Source organism: Elgaria multicarinata, chromosome 5 (assembly GCF_023053635.1).
Source record: "Elgaria multicarinata webbii isolate HBS135686 ecotype San Diego chromosome 5, rElgMul1.1.pri, whole genome shotgun sequence".
In the NCBI taxonomy this organism is placed as follows: Eukaryota; Metazoa; Chordata; class Lepidosauria; order Squamata; family Anguidae; genus Elgaria; species Elgaria multicarinata.
This window is the reverse complement of record NC_086175.1, coordinates 74,235,359-74,258,791: the sequence shown is the minus strand read 5'-3', so window position 1 is coordinate 74,258,791 and position 23,433 is coordinate 74,235,359. Positions and strand designations below refer to the sequence as shown.

At 40.4% G+C, this 23,433-nt stretch overlaps 3 protein-coding genes across 3 annotated transcripts in view; all 3 read left to right on the top strand.

The window, feature by feature from the left end:
• The first annotated feature begins 4,999 nt into the window (after positions 1 to 4,999).
• The window catches only part of SMIM11 (small integral membrane protein 11), a 132,102-nt gene continuing 113,668 nt past the window's right edge, over positions 5,000 to 23,433 (top strand). Inside the window, exon 1 of the mRNA XM_063126673.1 lies at positions 5,000 to 5,010. The gene's annotated coding sequence lies outside the window, so the exon portion shown is untranslated. The remainder of the gene's footprint in view (positions 5,011 to 23,433) is intronic.
• The window catches only part of MRPS6 (mitochondrial ribosomal protein S6), a 32,852-nt gene continuing 16,615 nt past the window's right edge, over positions 7,197 to 23,433 (top strand). Inside the window, exon 1 of the mRNA XM_063126670.1 lies at positions 7,197 to 7,361. Within this exon, the coding sequence (XP_062982740.1) occupies positions 7,317 to 7,361 (45 nt within the window). The 5' untranslated portion in view covers positions 7,197 to 7,316. The remainder of the gene's footprint in view (positions 7,362 to 23,433) is intronic.
• SLC5A3 (solute carrier family 5 member 3) lies at positions 15,673 to 18,862 on the top strand. The gene has a single exon (XM_063126661.1). The coding sequence runs from the start codon at positions 15,966 to 15,968 to the stop codon at positions 18,105 to 18,107; it is 2,142 nt and encodes a 713-aa protein (XP_062982731.1). The 5' UTR covers positions 15,673 to 15,965; the 3' UTR covers positions 18,108 to 18,862.

The window sequence follows — 23,433 nt, the reverse complement described above, 5'->3', positions numbered from 1 at the left end:
GTCTCAATTGTGAAGGAAAATTGAATTCATTGCTGAGACCTCAAAACCCATCCAACACACATGTACGTGTGTGTGCACACATGCTCTTGTACACTCACCCATCTTCTTTCTCACTCATTCCTTTCTCTTTTATACACATACACACACACTTCTCTTCTCATTCATATATCCATGAATCTGGCAGCTGCTCCTGCTGGGGTACCTGGGGAGGACTCAGAGTTGACAGAAGCAGCCAGAGTAGCTAGGCTGACTTGGGCAGGATCTACACTACTGCACTACTTTAAAGTGCTTTATAACAGTTTTGACATCTGTTGGGGCCCAGGGCACACTCCATATACAGTTGTCAAAACTGTTATAAGTGCTTTAAAGCAGTAGTGTAGATCCTACACTAGGATCTACACTACTGTAGATCCTAGTGTAGTAGTGTAGATTGGTGGCATTGGTAACTGGCTGTGCAAGCTAGTCTGTTGGAAAGCCATTGAAAGCAGAGTAGCCAAATGTGGTGTAGTTTTCTGACTTCATCTCCATCACTTGGTGCTTTTACCACTACTGCTAGCCAGGCAGCTGGACACCAGAGCAAGTGAAGGAACTAACCATTTGTTTTAATCTCCATTGCTCTACTGACAGGGACAGCCAGACACTGGGAAATCATGCATCACTGTATGCCATGAAATTAAACTAAAAACAAATGCTCAGAATTTTGCAACCTTCAGAAGGGTGGCAGGACCACACCACAATTGTTGCTTTTTGCATATTCTAGATTAGTGGTTTCCAGCAAAAGCAAAAATAAATGTAGACATAAATGTAAATGCCTGTTATGGCTTTAGTATTAGAGGGCAGATGCCTACAATGATGCGCAGAAGTCATGCTTAACTAGATTATTTTACCAGCATCATCGCTTCATTCTCACCCAGTTTGTTGCTGTTGTTTTCCTGGCAATGCTAATCTATTTCAAATATTATTGACATATTTACTACAATATTATCTCTGCTGGAAGAGATGAACATTCAACCAGTTTTAAAGTACTATGGGTAACAAACTGTAGCACACGAAGTGAACGGATTCAAATATGTGTCTCAACTAACCTGAAAATTTAAAGATGTGGAATAATCTTAGATAAGTGTTCCTTTTTATGGCCTACCCTAAAATTAATTCCCCTGACCATGTAGAGAGCAGACCTGATGTGTAACAAAGCAGGTAGGAATCAGGAGGTTATATGCCCCTTTTCTCAGCAATGTATGCATACTCATTCTGGCTGAATAACCATAAATTGCTGAAATAAGAGGTACACAAATACTGAGGTGTCAATGACTATCTGCCTCCCATACGAAACCAAAACTCACAAGCACTTATTTGCATGCACATCGCTAGACTGAGGCCAGAAAGTAGGTCATGGTGATGCCAAGTCCAGGTGCAATTTTCTATTATTTTCACTGGCTCTTTCTTTGCTATACTTTTGAGGGTCAAAGTAGAACATGATGTCATTTATTTTTTTATTGTTTTGAATTACATCCTGCCTATTTAAATAAAAATCCAAAGTAGATTCTTATTAGCCATAGTTAAAAGGGTTAAACAATAATTAACCAATACATTATATAGCTAATCATTTAGAAAGAATATATATTTTGTTTTAATGTTAACATGTTATTAATAATTACATCTTACACATTAATCTTGAGAATTTATGCCATGCCTTGACAACAAAGATTCCACTATCCTGCAGAATTCATACCGTGGGCTGTAATAATGCTGCTTCTTTTATATCATATTTCATCCCCAGCTTGTATTGCTGCCTGCATTGCGTTTGCTGACCAGTTAATTGTAATGGATAGACATGTTGCTGAACACTTTTCCCAGATGCCTCTTTTATATTTATACGATATGGGAACAATCCCACATGTCCCATGGCTGAATGCTCTTAAAACATAACACAGGAAGGGTTAACAGGTAACTACTTCTAAAAAAGAGTTGTAGAAGGTTCTGGATGTATCTAACAGTAACAGTGGCTTCCTCAGAGATAGCTTATTGAACTCTTAGGCCTAACCCTAAGGTTTGTCCCGGGGTCAACCCTGTTCATGTAAATGACACACAGGATATCCCGGGAGCAGGCAGGGACGATCCCGGGGCGATCCCGGGATAAACCTTAGGTCTAGCTAAGGCCTTACTCTGTTTTAAGAAGATTGTACCCAAGGAAGTGAACGCACTTACATAACTCAGAGGTATAGCACCTGCCTTGCATGTAGAGGGTACCAAACTCAACCCACCCACCCCCGGCATCTCCAGGTAGGGCTGGAAAATGCCCTGCCAGCAACCTTGGAGATCTGCTGCCAGTCAGTGTCAATCATACTGGGCTAGATAAACCAATGCTCTGACTTAGTATAAGGCAGCTTCCTATTTTCCTGTGAGATTTAGGCCGGATCTACACTATTGCTTTAAAGCGCATTATAACAGTTTTATAGCACTTTAAAGCAGTTAAAACGCTTTATAACTGTTATAAAGCGCTTTAAAGCAGTAGTGTAGATCCTTAGTAACAATGCAACATGACATAGACACAATGCTTCAGCTTGCATGCAAATATTTACCCCTATGTATTTGTAGTGATGATACATGTAGATAAGGAAAATGTAAAGAAACATGTCTTCCTTTGCTCAACGTTATATTTTTAAAATTCACTATCTAATTATAAAAGTGTCTTAAATTTAAACACTTTTACCATAAGCCAGTTAAAATAAAATACAATTTCAAATATCTAACAGTATTTATAATCTGTGGGTTGTATCCAACTTTAGTCTTACTTAGAATAATGGACTTAAATAAAGGGGACTTAAATTAACATTGACCCTGTTCAGATGACACATTAAGCCACGGTGGTTAAGCATTTTGAGCTAAACATTATGGCTTAGTGTGTCATGTAAACCATGACTTAGTGTGTTGTGTGAACCATTCCTAACCATGGTGGCTAGATAACCATGATTTAAACACACTTACTAACAATTAGCTGTGTAAGGGTTAGTGGCCTAGCCATGGCTTAGGGTATTGCTTGAACGGGCCAATTGGATACAAATGTGCTTGCAGTTTTCATTTGAATGACTACAATTAATAACTCAATTATTTCAGACTGTACAATACAAAATTGTATAAGACTGTACAAGACTTTCCTCTACTCCTAAGCATTTGGAGACACATGATGAGGTTCCCCCCTCCCCCGGTCATTTTTCCCTCATAAGAGAGGAAAACCAGACCCAACTCTCTCAAATCTCTTCCAATCTCTCTTGTTACTGAGTTATTTCTTCCATGGGGTGAGTCATAACCATATTTTGAAAAACACCTCTTCTTCTACCAATCAGTGACCACAGCATGATCTTGTGGAGGGTTAGCTGCATTAAAGCCATAAGAACATAAGAAAAGCTGTGCTGGATCAGACCAAACGCCTATGCTGTCCAGCATTCTGTTCCCTCGGTGGTCAACCAGATATTTGAACAGGAAACCACAGAGCTCCATCAGATGAGTGTTTTATTGCACACTCATTACTGGGCACTCATGGATTTTCATTGGTCCCTCTCATGACGACGTCTGTGTTCTGTACGCCTCCCGCCTCTTCTAGCCTTCTTCACGCCACAAAAAAACGCAAACAGCACCCCAGTAAATCCGACTTATTTTTAAAGACGGAAGTTGCCACTATCTCTTGCTGTGTGCAGAAGAAGCAGCGCGATCAAAATGGCCCACTGAATGGGTCACATCCATGTTGCTTACTTCCTCTTTCAAAAGCAGGAGTAATGAGGGACAAACGCATGGGCGGAGAAGTGACGGTAAGCAATCACGATTTCCCCCTGTGTCATGAAGCTCACAAGCAGGGCAATAACACCTTCTGCTTATGTTCCGCAGTGACTGGTATTGAGAGGCGCACTGCCTAAGATGCTAGCAGCCACTGATAACCATATCCTCCATGAATTTAATCCCCTTTTAAAAATGTCCAAGTTGGTGGCCATCATCACTACAACTTGTGGTGGTGAATTCCATATATTGGTGTGTGCAGAAATACTTCCTTTTATCTATCCTGAATATCACACCACTCAGTTTCATTATTTCTCAGCACCTTGCATAACTACTCTGACATGTGTCCACTTACTCACCCTTTTTTCTAATCTAAAAAGCTGCAAATATTGTAAACTTCCTTCATAGAGGTGTTGCTAACTGATAATACTTTTCCAGGAAGTTCTCTTGCACAAGCTCCACTGAAATGAATCAGAGCTAAATGACATCTAAGTAGGGCTTACAGAGGAGAATGTCTGGATAAACTGTATGAAGATAATTTGGCTCAGGCACCAAAATGTCCTGCATTGGCCACTTCATAATTACACATCTTCCAAAACCTCCCTAGTCATGTTCTACACTTTATGCACCCCTATCACCTAACGTCCTTCATCTTGTTCTCATACCACTCCCTGCCAAAAAGGGCAAATCCTATAAATGCAAATTAAGCTACTTTAGGCAAAATAAGGAAATCTATATACCTCTTTTCTTATCAGCATGAATTGCTTTCAGTGTAAAATCTGGGTTTCTTAGCACCAAATTTTGAAGTATTAAAAGTACAGAGACTTAGCAGTCCTACCTCTTTTCATCTGTTAAACACTGGAAAGTGTTTTTGCGCAGGGGGATTGAAGCATGGAGACTGCACTATGGGTGGGTTGCAAGCAGAAAAGAGAGCTGTTAATCCCTAACCACCTGAGGATTGCCTAGCAACCACAACATTTGATTACAATGCTGTCTTTTACCTGGCTGGCAAAATGGACAAGTGACTATAGTAGAACTGGATTCTCAGTTTTTGGTTTCTTGGGAGCTCTAGCACGGCTGGGACACCAAGCCAAATACCTATTTTGCTATATAAGTGACCCATTCGGTCTAGACCAAAAGAATAGTTTTATGAAATAGCCATTAGCAGAGACAAAATATGCACAGAATAAGGAACGTTTGACAGCACGATTTCATCCAAGGATGAGGCTGCTTCTATGCCACCCTCAGCATCTTTGTAAGATTTTTAACATGTGTTTTAAATGTAAACATATGGGAAGTTCTGCACAGATACATTTCTAAATAACATATAGAAAATTGCATAGTTGTGCAAACGAACGAGATCCTCTCCCCACATTTTTTTCTGGGAACTAGCTTACCCGGTGTGCCATGAAACCTTACCTGTATAGAAAAACTGGGGCGCAGGAACAGGATTTTAAAGAAATGCTTACATCTGTGTAAGCTTTAAAGATAAAGACACCAAAATTGGCACAGTAATAGATATTAGGGAGAGCATTAAGCATACCAAATTTGAATTGAATTGGATCATCTGTTGATTTTTTATGATTTTTTTACATTCCCCCCCTTAAACTCACTTCCTAGTATGCAAAGGATCGCTGGTGCCGGTAGCAAAAACAACAACCAGGAAAGCTTAGCTCTACGGGGATAATCCGAGGGAAGCAGGTACCAAGCTCTAAATACGGCGAATCTTTTGGCTTTATAGCACAATTAATTAAGGCAGGATGCATTGGAGTACTTCACAATCAAAGCAGATTATAAGGTGGAAAACTTCTGAGTCCTTTGCATGCAATTCGCAGTGATTGCAGAGTATAATGCTGGTGTGATAAAGCTCATTATATTGGTGGTGTATATAGTGTTGTGCTGTTGTACCAGGCTGTATGCCAATTTCTAAAAGCCTCTCAGCCGTTGTATAGGGTCCCATTTTGTTTTTTAATTTGTATTTATTATTTAGCATATTTTTAACCTGCCTCTCAACTTAGAAGGGCCTCAAAAATCTTACAAAACAAAAATCACATAAATTTGAATCAGTACTTTTCTGTGGTGTATGTGTATGGATGAATTTGTGTGGAACAACGTGGGCATCTTTGTGTATTACATGCACAATTGGTATGAATTGTGAGACTGGTGAAATTTACTGGCATTATGAGACTGGTGAAATTTACTGGCGTTATCAGATGTCACTGACTATAGTATATAGGTATGTGTGAGGAGAATGTATGTAGCATTTATGTCTGCCTCCAATACAAAGGAGTGTGGGTTTCCAGAGTTGTTTCTGGAACATGGAAATGCTAGCAACATCTGTGTACAAACATGGTTGTCAGATGCCATAATGTGCCAACCTTTGTGGATGTGTCAATAAACAGTCTTGCAGGGGTTATTTTTGTGGGTGCTTTGTGTATTTATGACAAACTTCTATCCCTGGGAGTTTTCTATGTCAAGGATGCCACGTTATACATGATAGAAAAGGAGTTACCAGTCCTGATGTTCACGAGGCTTCTCTGGTGGGTGTGTGGGTGGGTGTGTAGAGGGGCTGGTGCGCCAAACTGTAAACGTGCTTCTACAACATGGAGGCATATGCAATACAAACATATTATCACTTATTACGGGAATACGTATGTTTGTGTGCAAATGGGCGGGATTTTGGAGCTTTTCTCCCCTTTTTCTTTCAGAGAGGGATTTCCCCCCTCCTCTGGCAAGACGTCGGAACGGGCAAGCATCTAAGCTTTACAAAGCCACAGGTGTTTCTGGAAGCTTCTGGAACGCCAGTGAGGCGCAGAGGCGCCTGGCCATTGTTGATCTTATGGGCACACACAGCCCTATTCCAATTCGCGTCTCCGTCTGGGGGTTTGCCGTCGAAAACAGCTTGCGTACCCCTAATTGCGGGGCGTGACGTCGAAGAGGTGGGTTTCACTGGGGGCTCACCCGACCCGTGACTTCCCATGCGTAGCCAGCCTCAATGGAGGCTGAGACGGGGGAGTGCAACAGGGGGCGGGGCTCAGTGGAAATTTCCACTCCCTGCAGTAGTAGCTGCGGCCACGAGGAGAAAAAAAAAGGTGGGGGAAGAAAAAAGGCGGGACGGGCATCACTGCCGGGAAAGAGAAATTGCGCCCGGAGGTCTCGCTTTTGAACATGTTTCTATTCGCTCGCTCTTAATACGAAGCCCACGGATTTAATGGAAACTGTTTCGCGATATCATTTGCTCTAATGTGTGTATCGCAGTCCGCTTCATTCAGCCCGGGCAGCACCAGAGAGCGGAGCGAGAGCAGGAACGGGAAGCGGCGCCTGACGCGAGCAAAGGGGCGTGGGCAACGTCGTGTGCGCGCCGCAGCCGAGCTCTTTAAAAAGGAGCCGCTCTCCCTCACCCCGCTTCCTCCGACTCTGTACAGCCTGGCACCAGTGGAGGGCCGGACCAGACCGGCAATTCATTGCCACACACCCCTTCCTTTAGCCTCTGCTGCTTCGCCTCACGGGGGGACGCCCACGCTGCTTCTCTTCTTCCAAAGATGCCCCGTTATGAGCTGGCTTTGATCCTCAAAGCCATGCAGAGGGTGAGTGTGCCTGCGTGTCTGTGGGGGAAGAGCCCTTGTCCTGCGCCCGTGTCCTCCTCGGAGCTCTGGTCTCCCCTCCTCCGCCATCCATCTCCTTCCCCCACTCCGTGTTCCCACTTCCAGCCGCCCTGAGCTTCCCGCACCAGCCCCACTTCCAATTCCCACCTATGCTTCTCCGCCTCCTGCCTCTTCCCGTCCGGCCCGGCCCGGTCCGCTCGTTCTTCCCTTCCGCGGCAGCGTGCGGTGCTGAAAGAAGGTGCTGACTCGCTTTTGCCCTTCGCTGTTCTCCATCGTCCTTTCTGGGCTTTCTTTGCCCGGCAGCTCCGGGGGAAAAGAAAAGAAAGGAAGTGGCTTCCCATATTAACCCCCCCACCCCAAAAGAGAAACCCCTCAGGGTCGGCACCCTTGCCAGCTTAATCGAGCTTTTTTCTTTTCTTTTCTCCAATCACTTAAAGCGCACGTGGACTTACTCTTGCCCCCACCAAAAAAGGACGTTATTAAAGGACTCGCTTAGAAAAAGGTTGACTGACACTTCCCTCCTTTAATTGAGTCGCTTGGGCGTGCGGATGTTCAGTAGATACGACCAATAAAGAGGCTAGCGGGCGACATGTAGAAGACTTCCTTTCAAACTCACGCCCTCGGGTAGGGTTTGTCCTGCCTGCTCGCAGCTCCATCGCACCGGTTCACCTTCGCGTTTGTCTTGGGAGCGAGCATGATTTATAAGAGGAACTGGGATGCTTACTGGCAGACCACCATTTAGATACCCATCCTCTCCCTCCCCCCGCCCCGAGGTTTCGATTTCCAGTATATATAGAAGGCGCATGAATGAATTTCATCTGGGACTGAATTTTTGAATGGCTGTCTATGGCAGGGAACGTGTAAAAATACACATTTTCCATCGTTGTTTACATCCATTGAGCTCCCCCGGTGGTTAGTGAGGGTGAAAGCTAGTGTAGAAAGCCTGCTGGGTTCTGTTTTTGTCAGTGAGTGTAAATGGTGTGTTGAAACATGGATAGCGCTCCTTATCTGTACTACTGACTCTAAGGACTCATCTACACCAAGCAGGATATTCCACTATGAAAGTGGAAATATATAAAAGGCAGGAGCCACACTACTGCTTTATAGTGGTATTGAAGTGCACTGACAACTGTTGGGGCCCATTGAGCCTTAGCCTTAGCTAGCCCGGGCTTTATTACGGGGCGAACCTGGGGATCGTCCCTGTGTGTCCACATGACGCACAAGGGATCCCGGGATCAGGGAGGGATGATCCCTCCCTTGCCCCAGGATAGAGCCTTCCCATTTGGCCCTGCTTTTTCTGCAGTCCCGTTACCGCGGTTTGACCCAGCTCCGCAGACGGGGTGCAGTGCTCAGGAGTGCTGTCCCCATCGGGGTTAGGGTGGGAGGAGCAGGAAAAGTAATTATTTTTTTTAAAAAAACCTACCTTTAGCATACAATTGTTCTTGTGCTCCTTCCTCTTTAAAAAAAATTAATAGTAACGGGCGTGAAGCTTCTCTTCCTGAGGTCATCGCGCCTCACATGTAAATGGAGGAGGAATCTCGTGTTAATCACAGCGCGAGATCGTCCCTCCTCCGTCGCGGACTATAAGATAGGTCTAGGTAAGGCCATACCATCATATACCGCTTTCATACCACTTTCATAGTGTTATATCCTGCTTGGTGTAGATGTGGCCTGGGCCCCAACAGTTGTCAGTGCACTTCAGTACCCCTATAAAGCAATAGTGTAGATCCTGCAGTGCACTTCAATACTGCTATTAAGCAGTAAAGTGGCTCCTGCCTTTTATATACCGCTTTCATACCACTTTCATAGTGGAATATCCCGTTTGGTGTAGATGAGCCCTTTGAAGCACAGGGGAGGGCCCATTGCTCAGTCACAGAGAGCACTTGTTTTTCATACAGAAGGTCCAATTCCTTGCAACTTCAAATACAGCTGGAAAAGTTTGCTGCCTGAAACCATGAAGAGCCAGTCAGTGTAGGTGATACTGAGCTAGGTGGATCATAAGTGAATTCCTACATTGATGTTAAGAGAAAAATAAATTTGTGAATAGAATAATTTAGTATATGCATATGTGCTTTTTTAAAAAAAGATCTTCATTCTTTTAGAAATGAGTCATCTTAGCATGTACAAGGATTGCTGTACAATAAGGTTTGACAGAATTACCTAGCAGTGTAATCTTATGCATAGCTACTCAAATCCCATTGGTGTTTTGCACAAAAGAATATGGCTTGGGGAGGATATCTGGTGGACTGGCTCTATCCACTTGCCTTCTCCAGAAAAGCTAGTTGGATCATTTGTTTGACATTTTGGAGTAACTTCCAAGGATTTGTTGGGTTATCCCTGAACTCCAGATTTAAACAGGAGTTTTCTGGATGTTTGCTATGTAAACTTCAAAAAGATTGCACCAACAACATAACCTTTTCTTTTTCTTTATGGGTTTTTAAGAAGTGTGAGAGACAATTCAAAGAAGAAGGAGAATAGTTCTAAGTGGATCCCATAATTCAGATTGCGAATATTCCTGAATTTAAGGGACTGAAGCCTATTGGTTTAAAGTATTAATTTTAGTTGCTTCTCAATCTAGTTAGTGAGAAGTGAAATAAATCTGTGTTGCAAATCCAAAACATTCACAATATTTGCCAGTTTTGTGAAGTATATTAAAGATCAGGAAATGTAGCTTTGACTGTAATACAAGTCTTAGAGGGTAGCTTGCCTAAAATCAGAAACCTAGTTTGCAGTTATGAATGTATTTGGAAGTTGTAAGTATGCTCTTTGATTTCACTGGAAGTCACTTGAAGTAAAATTTCAGTTTACTAGGCTTGCAGTGGTCTTCATTGCTGTTCTGTTTACTCACCAGGAGAGGGTGATAAGAGCTAAAACTGCTGTTTGCCTAGAGTACAACCAGGCCGTAGCTAGACCTAAGGTTTATCCCTGGATTGTCCAGGGGTCAAACCTGTTCATCTAGGTGACACACAGGGGATCCAGTGCTCAGGTAGGGGCGAACCCTGGATGATCCCAGGATAAACCTTAGGTCTAGCTACAGCCCTAGTCTTCATTTGACCCCATTCACAGTAATCTGGGCCGGTGTTGCTTGCCTTCTTAACCCTACAAACTTGGTGAAAACATGATTTCAAATTATTTTGGGAGTTTGGGAACTATTTTACTATTTAATCATACTTTTTCAATATATGATAGCACTATATATTAGCTACCTTATCTTTATATCATCTGAAGAACTGTTGGTTTCTCATTTGGTGGAACACTACATCTGCAGATACAGTTTACAGTATTTGAGGCAGGAAGGGTTCATTAAAGAGGTGCTGGTTATTAATACTGGAAGTGCAAAACACAGGCAGAATCCCCCACCCCCAATATATGAAGGAAACAAACAAGAATGATGGGATTTTGTTTATACACAAAATCTTTTTTAGAAAAACATTTTCTTAGTTATATTTGTAGAGACTAAAGTAGACTTTTCTTTATTTTTTAGGGATACCCACTATTGTTTGTTGCTGGCGTTGAATCTTTCCAGTAGTTGATTGCTTTAAAAATGGGACGTCTGCCCTTGAATATTATCTTGTCTGTATTGGTGCTTTTAAGTTGGACTGTGTCAGGCATGTGACAAGCTATATCTGCTTACCTGTGTCAAAGAGGAGTTGCCTCCAGAGGAACAGGTGAATGACCAGCTATGTTCCATCTAACCACATGGTAGTAACCCTTCAAGGCAATAATAAAACTTGGGTGGGGGGAACTACATGTGATTGGCATCAAGCTGTATCTTTAAATTCAGGTCTCTTCCATTTATGCATAGAGCAGGAGAAAGGGAAAGTGAATGGGGGGGCACAATGGGCAGGGGTAAGTTTCAGCAATTTCCAGTGGCTATTTCAATCATCATCTGCTTTATGTGTGTGTATTTAAAGACACAGGCCTGATGCCATTGTGTTTACTTGGAGTCTCCGAGCTGTGTGTACAGCTGACACAAATCTTGGTGACTTTTAGGGATGCAGCAGCAGAGACCATTCAAATCGCCATTAACAGTTTTAAACAGCTTGGACTGGGTTCTTAGTGGGATGGATAGATATTGGTAGAGCCAAATCAAGTGAATAGATTGAGCAGAGGGAAACTGCTATATTAATCATGGCTGCACTATTGAGACAATTATGAACCTAACTAAAATAACAGTCTTGTGGCACCTCATAAACAAATTTATTTAAGGCATAAGCTTTCATGGATCCATCCTAATGGATCCATGACAGCTTATGTGATAATAAATTTATTAGTCTATAAATTGCCACAATAGTTTGTTTTTGCTGCAACAGACTAACTTGGCTACCTCTCTGGACATTCTTTCAATAAAATAGATGGTGGTTTGTGAAGACCACCACAGTCAAGTGAAGACTTCTCTGTAAATTCTTATTAGTGTTCTAAAACTGTGGACAGTAGAAAAATAAAACAAGAAGTTCTGGTAGACCATGATATGGGTATAGGAAAAGGATGGAACACATGATTAATGTGCTGAAATGTCATATATATTCGTAGCTTTAAATTTTCATTTGGGCTGAAAAATAAAATAATTTGCCTTTTGTGCCAAATTTTATTTTGAAAACTTGTTAATCCAGTCTAATGCTCTGCCTTTTTAGTCTTTAGTTCTTAGTTTTAGTTTCTTCATTAATCTGTTTTTAGATCACTTAAATGTTTACTACTGCCTTTCTTTCTTTATGGAAAGTTGGTGAGCAGAAATCTTGGACACAAAGAAAATAAAAAGTTCTCAAAGGATCAGATACTGCTGATCAGTCACTGAATTCATTCTAGCTAGTTCTATAATGGTAGCAATGAAAAATGATCTAATTTGCTGGTAGCAATAATGCTGAAGAATTATTCTGTTGCTATGGGAGAACGTTTGATAACAGCAATTCACTGCTGGTATTAAGGCTGTATAAAGCTGTAAATTAACTCTTTAGAAAGGTTTACTAAGTAACCTTACGGTGTAAACAATCCCTTTTTTTGGCTTGTAGAAGAATTTGGTCTCCATACATGAAAACTCATTATATGTATATTGCTGCAATGTAACACTGGCAGCATGAAATCATAGTGGACCACTGGCCAATTTATGGATAGACTACCTAGTGCCTGTTGGACTTTAGTAAACTATACTGAACTAGGTGGGTTTTAGTCTGACAGAACAAGTCAATCATGTTCTTAAACAGCCCTGAGTATACTCTCTTTAACATGGACAAGCTGTGCTTCTTTGCTGTGTGCATTTTAATCATCTAATGAAAATATGTAACATGTCCCCAAGATCAGCCTCTGTACCAGAGGATGGGAGAGTGACCAGTGTAATACCATTTTTTAAAAAAGGGATCCAGTGGGAACTGGAAATTACAGGCTGGTTAGCTTAGGATCTGTTGCAGGTAAATTGCTGAAAAGCATTATTAAAGATAAAATTAACAAGTCTTTTTAAGGACAAGTGCTGCTTAAAAAAATCCACATGGCTTGTGCAAAGGAATGTCCTGTGTCACAGACTTTTAGAGTTCTTTGAGAATGTCAATAAACATGTGGATTGGTTCCTTAGACTTCCAAAACATTTTTGAATGCCCCTCACCAAAGATCCCTGAGCAAACTTAGCAATCATGAGGAGAGGAGAAGTCCTCTTGTTAGCTGGTTAAAAAACAAAAATAAAAGTGTAGGAATAAATGGTCATTTCTTGCACTGGAGAGTTGGAACAGTGGGGTCCAACAGGGATCTGTAGTGGGACCGGTTAATAGTTTGTTTGTTTTTTAACTTGTTCATAAATGAGCAGTGAAGTATCTTGCGGATGACACCAAATTGCAAAGAGCTCTGACAGGGTCTCTCCAAACTGGGGGAATGCTTACTAAAATTGCCAATGCAGTTCAATGTATTCAAGGGTAAAGTGATGCATGTTGGGACAAAAAAATCCCAACTGCATGTATACACTTGATGGGATCCAAGCTGACATGACTGAAAAAGAAAGAAAACTTGGGGTTGTGGTGAGTAGCTCGATTGTAAATTTTGACTGCTGAGAAAAAGGCAGATTCTATGTTGAGCATAATTAGAAAAGGAATTGAAAATAAAACTGCCAATATCATACTGCCCTGATATACATCTATGGTGCAAATGCACTTGGAATACTGTGGACAGTTCTGGTCATGTCAATTGAAAAATATAGAGAGAGTTGTAAAAGATACAGAAAAGAGCAATCAAAATGATCATAGAGAATTACAAAGAGCAAAGAAAGATGAAAGCTATTATTGAGGAATATTCTAGATTAATACAGTGTCCCCATTCTCACCAAATATACAAAGTTATAATCCATAAGGGAAAGAGTTAGATGGGCTCCTGGAGATAACAAAAGTTATACCCAAATATCGTACCATAGAATGGTGTGACAAAGCCCAGTTTAGCAGTCCATGCTAAAACTAACTTTTGCCAGGCCTTGCTCATTTTTGGTCATCGTCCCCCTCAGTCCCTTACAAATTGCTTAATAATAGTTGTGCCCATCCTTTTGGGACATGTTATAGTTGTGCCCATCCTTTTGGGACATGTTATTTTCACGGTTGGACTACTGCAACCTTCTTCTCTCTGGCCTTCCTTCTTCTCACATCAGTCCGTTGGTTTCTGTTCACCACTCTGCCGCAAAGATCATCTTCTTGGCTCGCCGCTCCGACCATGTTACTCCGCTTCTGAAATCTCTTCATTGGCTTCCAATTCACTTCAGAATCCAATATAAACTTCTCCTGTTGACCTTCAAAGCTTTTCACGGTCTAGCTCCTTCCTATCTCTCCTCTCTCATCTCACACTATTGCCCCGCTCGTGCTCTTCGCTCCTCTGATGCCATGCTTCTCGCCTGCCCAAGGGCCTCTACTTCCCTTGCTCGGCTTTGTCCATTTTCGTCTGCTGCCCCTTACGCCTGGAACGCTCTTCCAGAACATTTGAGAACTACAAGTTCAACCGCAGCTTTTAAAGCTCAACTAAAAACTTTTCTTTTTCCTAAAGCTTTTAAAACTTGATGTTGTGCAGACTTCTACTGTTACTTTCTACTGTTAGTTTTACCCTACCCTGTGCCTGCTTACCCTACCCTGTACCTGTTGGCATTCTCTTCCCCTCCTTATTGTTTTACTATGATTTTATTAGATTGTAAGCCTATGCGGCAGGGTCTTGCTATTTACTGTTTTACTCTGTACAGCACCATGTACATTGATGGTGCTATATAAATAAATAATAATAATAATAAGTCAAGTCCAAGTAGGAGATGGTGTCATTTCTACTGTACGCTCGCTGCAATTTATATAGTCCTCTTGTGCCTTGGAATGATTTTGCGAAACTAAGGAGCTATGTAGCCTTGGAAAGGCAGGCAGATGTATTGACCTAATTAAGTGCCATAGTCATGGTCTAGTTCATTTGTACCATAACCCCTACTGCCTATGGCACAGACATATGGCTTCTGATACTTAGGATGCAGTCCTATGGATGTTCAGGGGGAAAAAAACAGTCCTGTAACACTCAGCAGCCCCAGCCAGTCATGTTGGCTGTGGTATGCTGGGAGTTGTAGGACTTTTTCTGCCTAAATATGCATAGAATTCTGCCCTTAAGGAATCTTAAGTCTTTTGCACGCTGGATTGTCTAGACTCCTCATATCCTCTCTACCTGCTGGGTCTTCCCTACTGTTAGCACTGTTCTAGTTGATGAAATGCAGCACAGTGCTGTGGTGTGTGTCTTTGTGTAATATTTACATGTGTAAGTGCTATAAGACTACATTTCTCTATTTAGGGGAAAGGGTTGTGGGGGTAACAGTTTGGGAAAACAAATTAACATGAGAGGAAACACAATTGTATAATTTTCCATTTGTTTAAGCTTTTGTTGTAAATGAGTCACAGTAATATGTTGTATATATAATTACTGACATACCATTGTATAGTGATATCACAGTTCAGCAATCATTTGTAAATTTAAATGAATTATACATGTAATATGTTCATATGTGACCAGAATAAAGTCTAATAGTCTCTGTGTATCGTAACTTTGAATATTAGAATTTAATATTTATATACTGCTGCAACTCTGGCATCTTATTCAAAGAAAACAATACGCATTCTGTTAGTTTATTAGTGAACTCTGTGTATAGTCCTTGAAAGTTATTTCTTGCATGATACAAAACTCGACATAACATTTACAAGGGAAGAAAAGCTCTTTTCAACTACTTGTTATGACATTTCGATTTTTAGTGAAAGCCTTCTCTAATTCAATCTTTGTCTTTTGTCTTTGCTGCCTTGCAGGGTTGGTACAGTAGGCCTCTCTAGACTTAGCTGCAACTAAGAATTTCTCCTACATCAACAAAGTTAATGGTGATGCTCTTGTGGATTGGCGAATAAAAGTGCGCACTAAGTATTTAAGAAGCGGAGAAAACAATTTTTGTCTTCTCAAAGTTGTACCACAACCACTACCATCAAGACAGCAAACCAATGGACAAAGAATTTGATCCACAGTGTTTGTAAAACTAAGCTGATTTCCTTTACTAAGGCTTGGGGTCTGTGACCTGGACATCAGCATTTGGAAGTTACTTTGTTTACAAAAATGAGGGCGGCTTTGGAACCAGCAGACATTGCCATTGTGGCACTGTATTTTGTGCTTGTGCTGTGCATAGGCTTTTTTGCCATGTGGAAATACAATCGAAGCACTGTAAGTGGGTACTTCCTGGCAGGGCGATCTATGACATGGGTAGCAATTGGTGCTTCCTTATTTGTGAGCAACATTGGGAGTGAACACTTCATTGGGCTTGCAGGATCTGGAGCAGCGAGTGGATTTGCCGTGGGGGCATGGGAATTCAATGCCTTAATGCTTTTGCAACTCTTAGGATGGGTCTTTGTTCCAGTCTACATACACTCTGGAATATACACCATGCCCGGGTACTTATCCAAACGTTTTGGAGGGCATAGAATTCAAGTTTACTTTGCAGTGTTGTCTCTAATTCTATATATCTTCACCAAACTTTCTGTAGACTTGTATTCAGGTGCATTGTTTATTCAAGAATCACTGGGCTGGAATATTTATTTGTCAGTTATACTGTTGATTGGAATGACTGCATTGCTGACAGTGACTGGGGGTCTTGTGGCTGTCATCTATACAGACACGGTTCAAGCTTTGCTTATGATTATCGGTGCCTTCACACTTATGATCATAAGTATTTCAGAAGTTGGTGGGTTTGAAGAGGTTAAAAGAAGGTACATGTTGGCAAAACCAAATGTTACATCCATCTTGTTGACATATAACCTTTCAAACACTAATTCATGTCATGTTGACCCAAAGCCTGATTCACTGAGAATGTTGCGTGAACCAACTGATGAAGATGTTCCTTGGCCTGGTTTCCTTTTGGGACAGACTCCAGCTTCTGTATGGTACTGGTGTGCAGACCAAGTCATTGTTCAGAGGGTTTTAGCAGCAAAAAATATTGCTCATGCCAAAGGAGCCACTTTAATGGCAGGTTTTTTAAAGCTTTTGCCTATGTTCCTTATAGTTGTCCCAGGTATGATTTCACGAATACTGTTTGCAGATGATATTGCATGTATCAATCCAGACCATTGTTTGCAAGTTTGTGGAAGCAGAGCTGGATGCTCTAACATTGCCTATCCACGTTTGGTAATGAAGCTTGTTCCTGTTGGTCTGCGAGGCCTTATGATGGCTGTAATGATTGCTGCACTAATGAGTGATTTGGATTCTATATTTAATAGTGCAAGTACCATATTCACACTCGATATCTACAAGCTCCTTATTCGGAAGAATGCATCATCTAGAGAACTGATGATTGTTGGAAGAGTCTTTGTTTTCTTTATGGTAGTAATAAGCATTGCTTGGGTCCCAATAATAGTGGAAATGCAAGGAGGCCAAATGTATCTATATATACAAGAGGTAGCAGACTATTTGACTCCACCAGTGGCTGCTATATTTCTCTTGGGGGTATTTTGGAAGCGTTGCAATGAGCAAGGGGCCTTCTTTGGTGGAATGCTTGGATTTGCTTTGGGAGCTATACGACTGATATTGGCATTTATCTATCGTGTTCCTGAATGTAACCAACCAGACACAAGACCATTCTTTATCAAAAGTATCCATTACATGTATGTTGCCACTGCACTGTTCTGGATCACTGGAATTGTGACTATAATTGTAAGCTTTCTGACGCCGCCACCTTCAAAGGAGCAAATTCGGACGACAACATTCTGGTCTATGAAGAACAGGGCTGTAAAGGAAAGTGCATCAGGAGGCAGTTCATTCAAAGCACAAGAGAAGACTGTCTTAAAATACAATGAAACTCCCAACACAATATCTTCAAATGGGAAATCTGAAGAAAATGTTAAAAGTGATCAGCCTGAAAATGTCAATCTTTTAATTACTTGCAGAGATGACAGCAATCCAGTGATTTCTATGAGCAACTCTGAAGTTGAGACACCAGTTGATTGCTATTCTAATGGACAGGCAGCTCTTATGGGTATAAAGAAGACTGAGGCGGTGGCTAATGATAAACACTGGAAATTCATAGATTGGTTCTGTGGCTTTAAAAGCAAAAACATAAACAATAGAGTCATCCAGGATAAAGGGGAAGATGAGACTATTTGTCTACAAATGCTGAATGAGACTCCCAAAGTTAAATTGCTATTAAATAGTGGACTATTCTGTGTGTGCTCAATTGGAATATTCATGTTTGTTTATTTCTCTTTGTGAACAAATCATGAATCTTAAAAGTATGGACAGACATATAGAAGTAGAGTTGCAGGGCCTTGGTAAATATTTTTATTTGTGTGTTCTTGTCTTACATCTCAGGTGTACTTTACACTATTGTCAGCCAAATTGTTTTTCAACCTGATTTGAAAATCATTTTACTTTTTATTATCATAGCATTTCTGCTTTAATGCAGAATGTCTGTGGAATTTCATTTAGTACTAAATGTTGAGTGTTAGCATACCAAAGTAAGAAATTAGTATGTTAAAGGTGAAATATTAAGGCACTCTGTCAAAGATCCAGCAAAACTGTAAATGGTGTTAAAGTTGGAATATTAAGAGTTAAAACCTTTTAAATTATTATGTAAAGAGTGTTCAAGTGTGAGAAGATTGTATATTCAAAGTTATCCCTATAAGGTAACTTTTCCTGATTCTCTCTCCCTACAATCTTCAAACACCAGATCAAACTATGTTCCCAACAAAAATCCACTAAGTGTGTTTTACCTGACTCTAGGTATTTCAAATGGCTTGAAATTCTGTATTGCTAAGTCTACAGTTGTCCTTTACCCCTTTTAGATAAAAACAAATATTTTAAAATAGCAATTTGTACTCTTGCTGTCTTTGTTAGAAGTCTGCTAGTAGCAATGAGTAACAACATCTACAAAAAAACAAAATAGATGCATTCAAAGCTATGCAGAAAGAATAGTTCTGATGCTGGGTACTTTGACCTATATTGTCTTCATAAATGTATCAAAATGTGTTCGCTTCATTAAATGTACATATGTCATTTACATCTGGGATTGTTTTTAATTTTGTCCATTACATATTTGTAGGATTACATTGAGCCAGTTCGCAAATAACGGCAACCCACAACCTCTGGCTTGTCTCTTTCCTGACAAGAGAGAGAAAGAACCCATAATTTGTTCTTGGGTTCTTTCTCAGACTTATCCAGGGAGAAACAAGCTAGAGATCCTGGTTCATATGTAATATAAAACAAACCATGGATGGTTTTAGTCCATGGGTTAGTTATTTGTTTCTACTTATAGTGGGAGCACTCGGACAGCATGCCAGTGCATTCTGCTTCGTTTGCAACAACTCACAATTTTTAAAAGTGGGTTGTTGACATGTGTGAACCAGGCTATTAACACCCAACAGTATATCTTATAAGAGGAAAGACCTAGAATGCTCTTTACAAAGCAGCTCTGTGAAGTCTATATAGAGTAACAATTTGTCTCAAACTGTTCTGGGGGTAATAACAAACAGCACAAGTCTTATTATATGAGGATGAGTCTCTACTGGAATTAAGAATAATAGAATAATGTAAACCTTTTCTGATTTTTTTTAAAATGTGGGGTGCTGTTGGCTTTTTTGTTCGGGTGGGTGGGAACAGAGAAGGAGAATAAAATTTAAATTTTCCTTTAAAAACAAACACTTTCTGGTTTTAAGATGTATGCACTCTTTCATACTACATGTCTCATAAGATGAGAAGTGTAGTATAACAAGTAAGGCTATGGTTATCAAAGCAGAACAGATTTAAATGTGAGTATACAATATGAATATTAAGTTCAGCATCTGTGATGTTTGACTTCAATACAAAGGCAAGCATTATAGACCCGGTTTTCCTCTGGCTTGGATTTTAATAAAAGCTAGAGTACAATTCCCGTTACCTTGATGGTTGTATCTGCTGTTGAAGTGGCAGGAAGAAGCACAATCTCCCTTCCCCTTAGGCTTTGAATGCTTACGTAGCAGTGTGGAAGACAGCAGATGCACCTCCTTGCCTGAGCGTTGGCATCCACAAAGTAATGGAGTTGGCAGGACCCACAGGGGTGGGAGTTGGCAATTACAAGCAAATTTAGAACTTTTGGGGAGAACCCTTATTTAGCATTCTGCAGTGTCATTCTCATTGCTTGGTCCCACTTCAAATTGAGCCTAGGGGAGTTTGCTGTAGTGTTTAGGATTAGAGTTCAGAACTGCAAATTTAATAAGATGTACATTCATATAGTTCAGGGAAAGGGAATCTGTGGCCCTCCAGATCTTTTTTGGACTGCAGCTTTCATCATCCTTGACCATTGGTCATGCTGGCTGGGGCTGATAGGATTTGGAGGCCAACAACATCAGGAGGTTCCCCACCCCTTCTATAATTGGCAGGGGTGCAGTACTGAGGCTTGGCATCCTGACTAATAATAAAGAAATGCCTTTTCCTTTTATTTGTTTTTTTATATACTTCATCTCTTGCAAATGCTGAGACTGCAGGGGCTAATGCAGCAGCTGACAGTATTCTCTAAAAATCAAATTGGGAAAATATTAAGGATATCTTTAATCATTTTGCTCTGCAACTTCTCCCATGGATCAACTTGCTCACTAAGGTTACTAAATGGTGGTAGAATATGAATAAAACAGAGGCATATATTCTACTGAACGGTTGGTTTTAACCTTGTTTAATTGATGTAATTTTAAAAGCAGCCTGCTGTGTAACGCACTGGAGACTTTGGTTTAGAAGATGGCTTCTGTTCATGTTAACATGAATTGAGAGCTTCCTTGTGCACCGGGCCAAGAGCCTACTCAAACCTGTGGCCTTCCCTGGCCAAAGGGAGTGAATGATGCCAGCTTTGAGATGTGGTTAAGTATGATCGCTGCTATGTAGGAAATGTGTTGCTTTTGTTGGCACTTGCAGAGATGGCTGTGTTGAATGAATTGCTGCCAGCTGTTACGTGCAGGTGGGCTAGCTCAGGGATCTGTTAGGCTACCACCTTTCACTCCTCAGATGCCTTGTATAGACTAAGCCATGTTCCAGGCCTTATTGCCACATTAAAATAGCAATGTGTAATACTCCCTCTGTCCTAATCTCAAGTCACTTAATATTTATGCAGTATTATGAATGTATATGGCAGAGTTTATTTTGGAGCTATTTTAAATGACTCTTAATGCAATATAGCTATATTTCAAGTAACAATGCAGTGCATAAACTCCTAAATTTTGGACCATTTCACAAATTGTGGACCATTTCACAATTTAAATAATAATAATTTTGGACCATTTCACAAATTTTGGACCATTTCACAATTTAAATAATAATCGAAAACTTTGCCAAAGTCCCTAGGAAAAAAAATACCTGCCAATTTATCCTATATGGGCCTTTATTTTATTTATTTTATTCTTTGTTTTCCCTACTATCTGTTCATGGTTAGTGTAGCCTGCATTATTATCTGTCATATTTGGGCAGCTATTTGATAAATTCTAATGCTTTTATTGTTATATGCTTACCTCTCCTTGCTTCTGGACTCTTGTGCTAGGATTGCTATGTTCCAAAACAGAGACTGCCTGTCACTTTAAAGATGTCAGAGGCAGTGAGTGCATAGGCAGTAGTGTCATCTTTGTTGTTCTCTCTCGGATGAGGGAAACTATAGTCCTGGTTATCACAGCACTTGGAGGAGGTCAGGGTGAGTGAAGACACTGTTGGAAAGTGCTATTGTTTACCTTTCTCAAGTCCAAGTTCAGATGATCATCTAAACAAAGTTAAAACAAATCAGAATGTCAAGGAATGGTTTAGTATTGTTTTATTAATTAGCTTTGGTTATAGAAGACTGAGTTGGTACCTGAAAAACAACTGTGGTTTGTTCTAAGGTTTCCTCTGCTTACTTGCAGAGGAAGGGGGAGCATGTGAATCCTAGGCTTCCTGCAGCTTGCTCAATTTTAAATCATGTTTTGCTTGACTGTCTGAACTGGACTATTGAGTGACAGGCTGTCTCTCTGAGCTGGAATCTAGTAGCCCTACGTCTTGCTGTTTTATCTCTTGAGTAGAAGATATCCTAAGTGTAACTTATATGATGTAACCTCCTCATGCAGTCCATCTGTGGTTGCAAAAACCATAGTTTAGGGTGCAATCCTTTGCATGTTAAGACAGAAACAATTCCTACAATTCCTAGCATCTATCAGGCAGCATGGCTGGCTGGAGCATGCTGAGAGTTGTAGGACATTTCTCTGTCTAAACATGCATAGGATTGCGCCCTTAATTGGGCTTCCCATATCCTTTTACTACTAAACATTCCTTTTAGAACATTTTGTAATTATTCTGTCAACTTCAAAATAAAAAGTAACTGTGTAATAGCTTGTTATAGTGCCTTTAAGTAGCGAAATATAACCTTGTTAGGTTAGTGCATCTCATCTGTGATGAAAATACTTACTTGCTGAGTCTTCACATTTCTACCTATGTCATGAGGGTTCATATATATTTTTCTAAACCCTTTTCTTATCTGTCTTTCTAATCTTAAAGACTACACATTATTTAAACAGCAAGTTGTAGCCTAGGTTCACTGTTAATGGCTGTTACGTGGTAATTTGTTTTGCTTTAAAAGAAGATATAACATATAGAACAATTGATCTCTAAATAAAAATCTCTGCATATTGTATTATGTAGCCTATAACTATAATTAGCAATGTTAAAGATAACTAAAATAAACATTATCCTAAACAGAATTGTTTCAGTGCATCAGAATCTCCTTGCAGCTTAACTATTGTAGTGGGAATTATTTTAATACCATTTTATGTTAATATAAAGTATTCTTAAACTTGTAAACCATTGTAAAATCTTCTGCTTCTAATAAATCTGGTCACTGAGCAGAATTCCAACTTAGATGATCCTATGAACTGTGTGCTGGAAATTGTTTTTGTGGCATTCCATGAATATGCCTCTATCAGCTTTGTGGTTCGCAATGTAGACAGAAGGGATCCTTGTTAGCTGTAGTGTTATTTAGTTTGGTGTGTGGCTAACAAATACAAAGGAAGTATTTCCCATAGACTGCCATTAATTCATAGGACCAAAGGTTTTGGCTTCTTATCTGTAGCCGCAGTCTGGATATGTGTTCATGCAAGCATTCCAATTATGGATCTGGCCAGTTGTGTGAAAAGTCCTTCTGGATCTCTGTGGCAATTCATTGTCTTGCATGCCAGCGCAACTTGATCAAGCCCTACTTCAGACTTTCATACCATTTCTTAAAATAATGGTTTTAAAAATGTATTTACTTATTTAAGCAGAAGAAGTTTTATCTAAAGAAAGCTGTATCAGGGCTTTTTTGTGTGCACTATATTCAGGGAAAACATAGCTTCTGTTTTGGTAACTTTGTTAGTCTCTTTTTTGCCAAGGATATTTTCTTGCTTTGCTGTCCAGAAATGATGGAAGGCTAAGGGCAGTATCCAATTGGACATGGGCGCTAATTTAAATTATGTCGTGCTAGCATAAGTAACCTCTAGTGCAGTAGTTCTCAACCTTCCTAATGCCGCGACCCTTTAATACAGTTCCTCATGTTGTGGTGACCCCCAACCATAAAATT

Excerpts from the sequence above, each read along its gene's own strand:
- SLC5A3 (XM_063126661.1), top strand. The coding sequence starts at position 15,966 with ATGAGGGCGGCTTTGGAACCAGCAGACATTGCCATTGTGGCACTGTAT.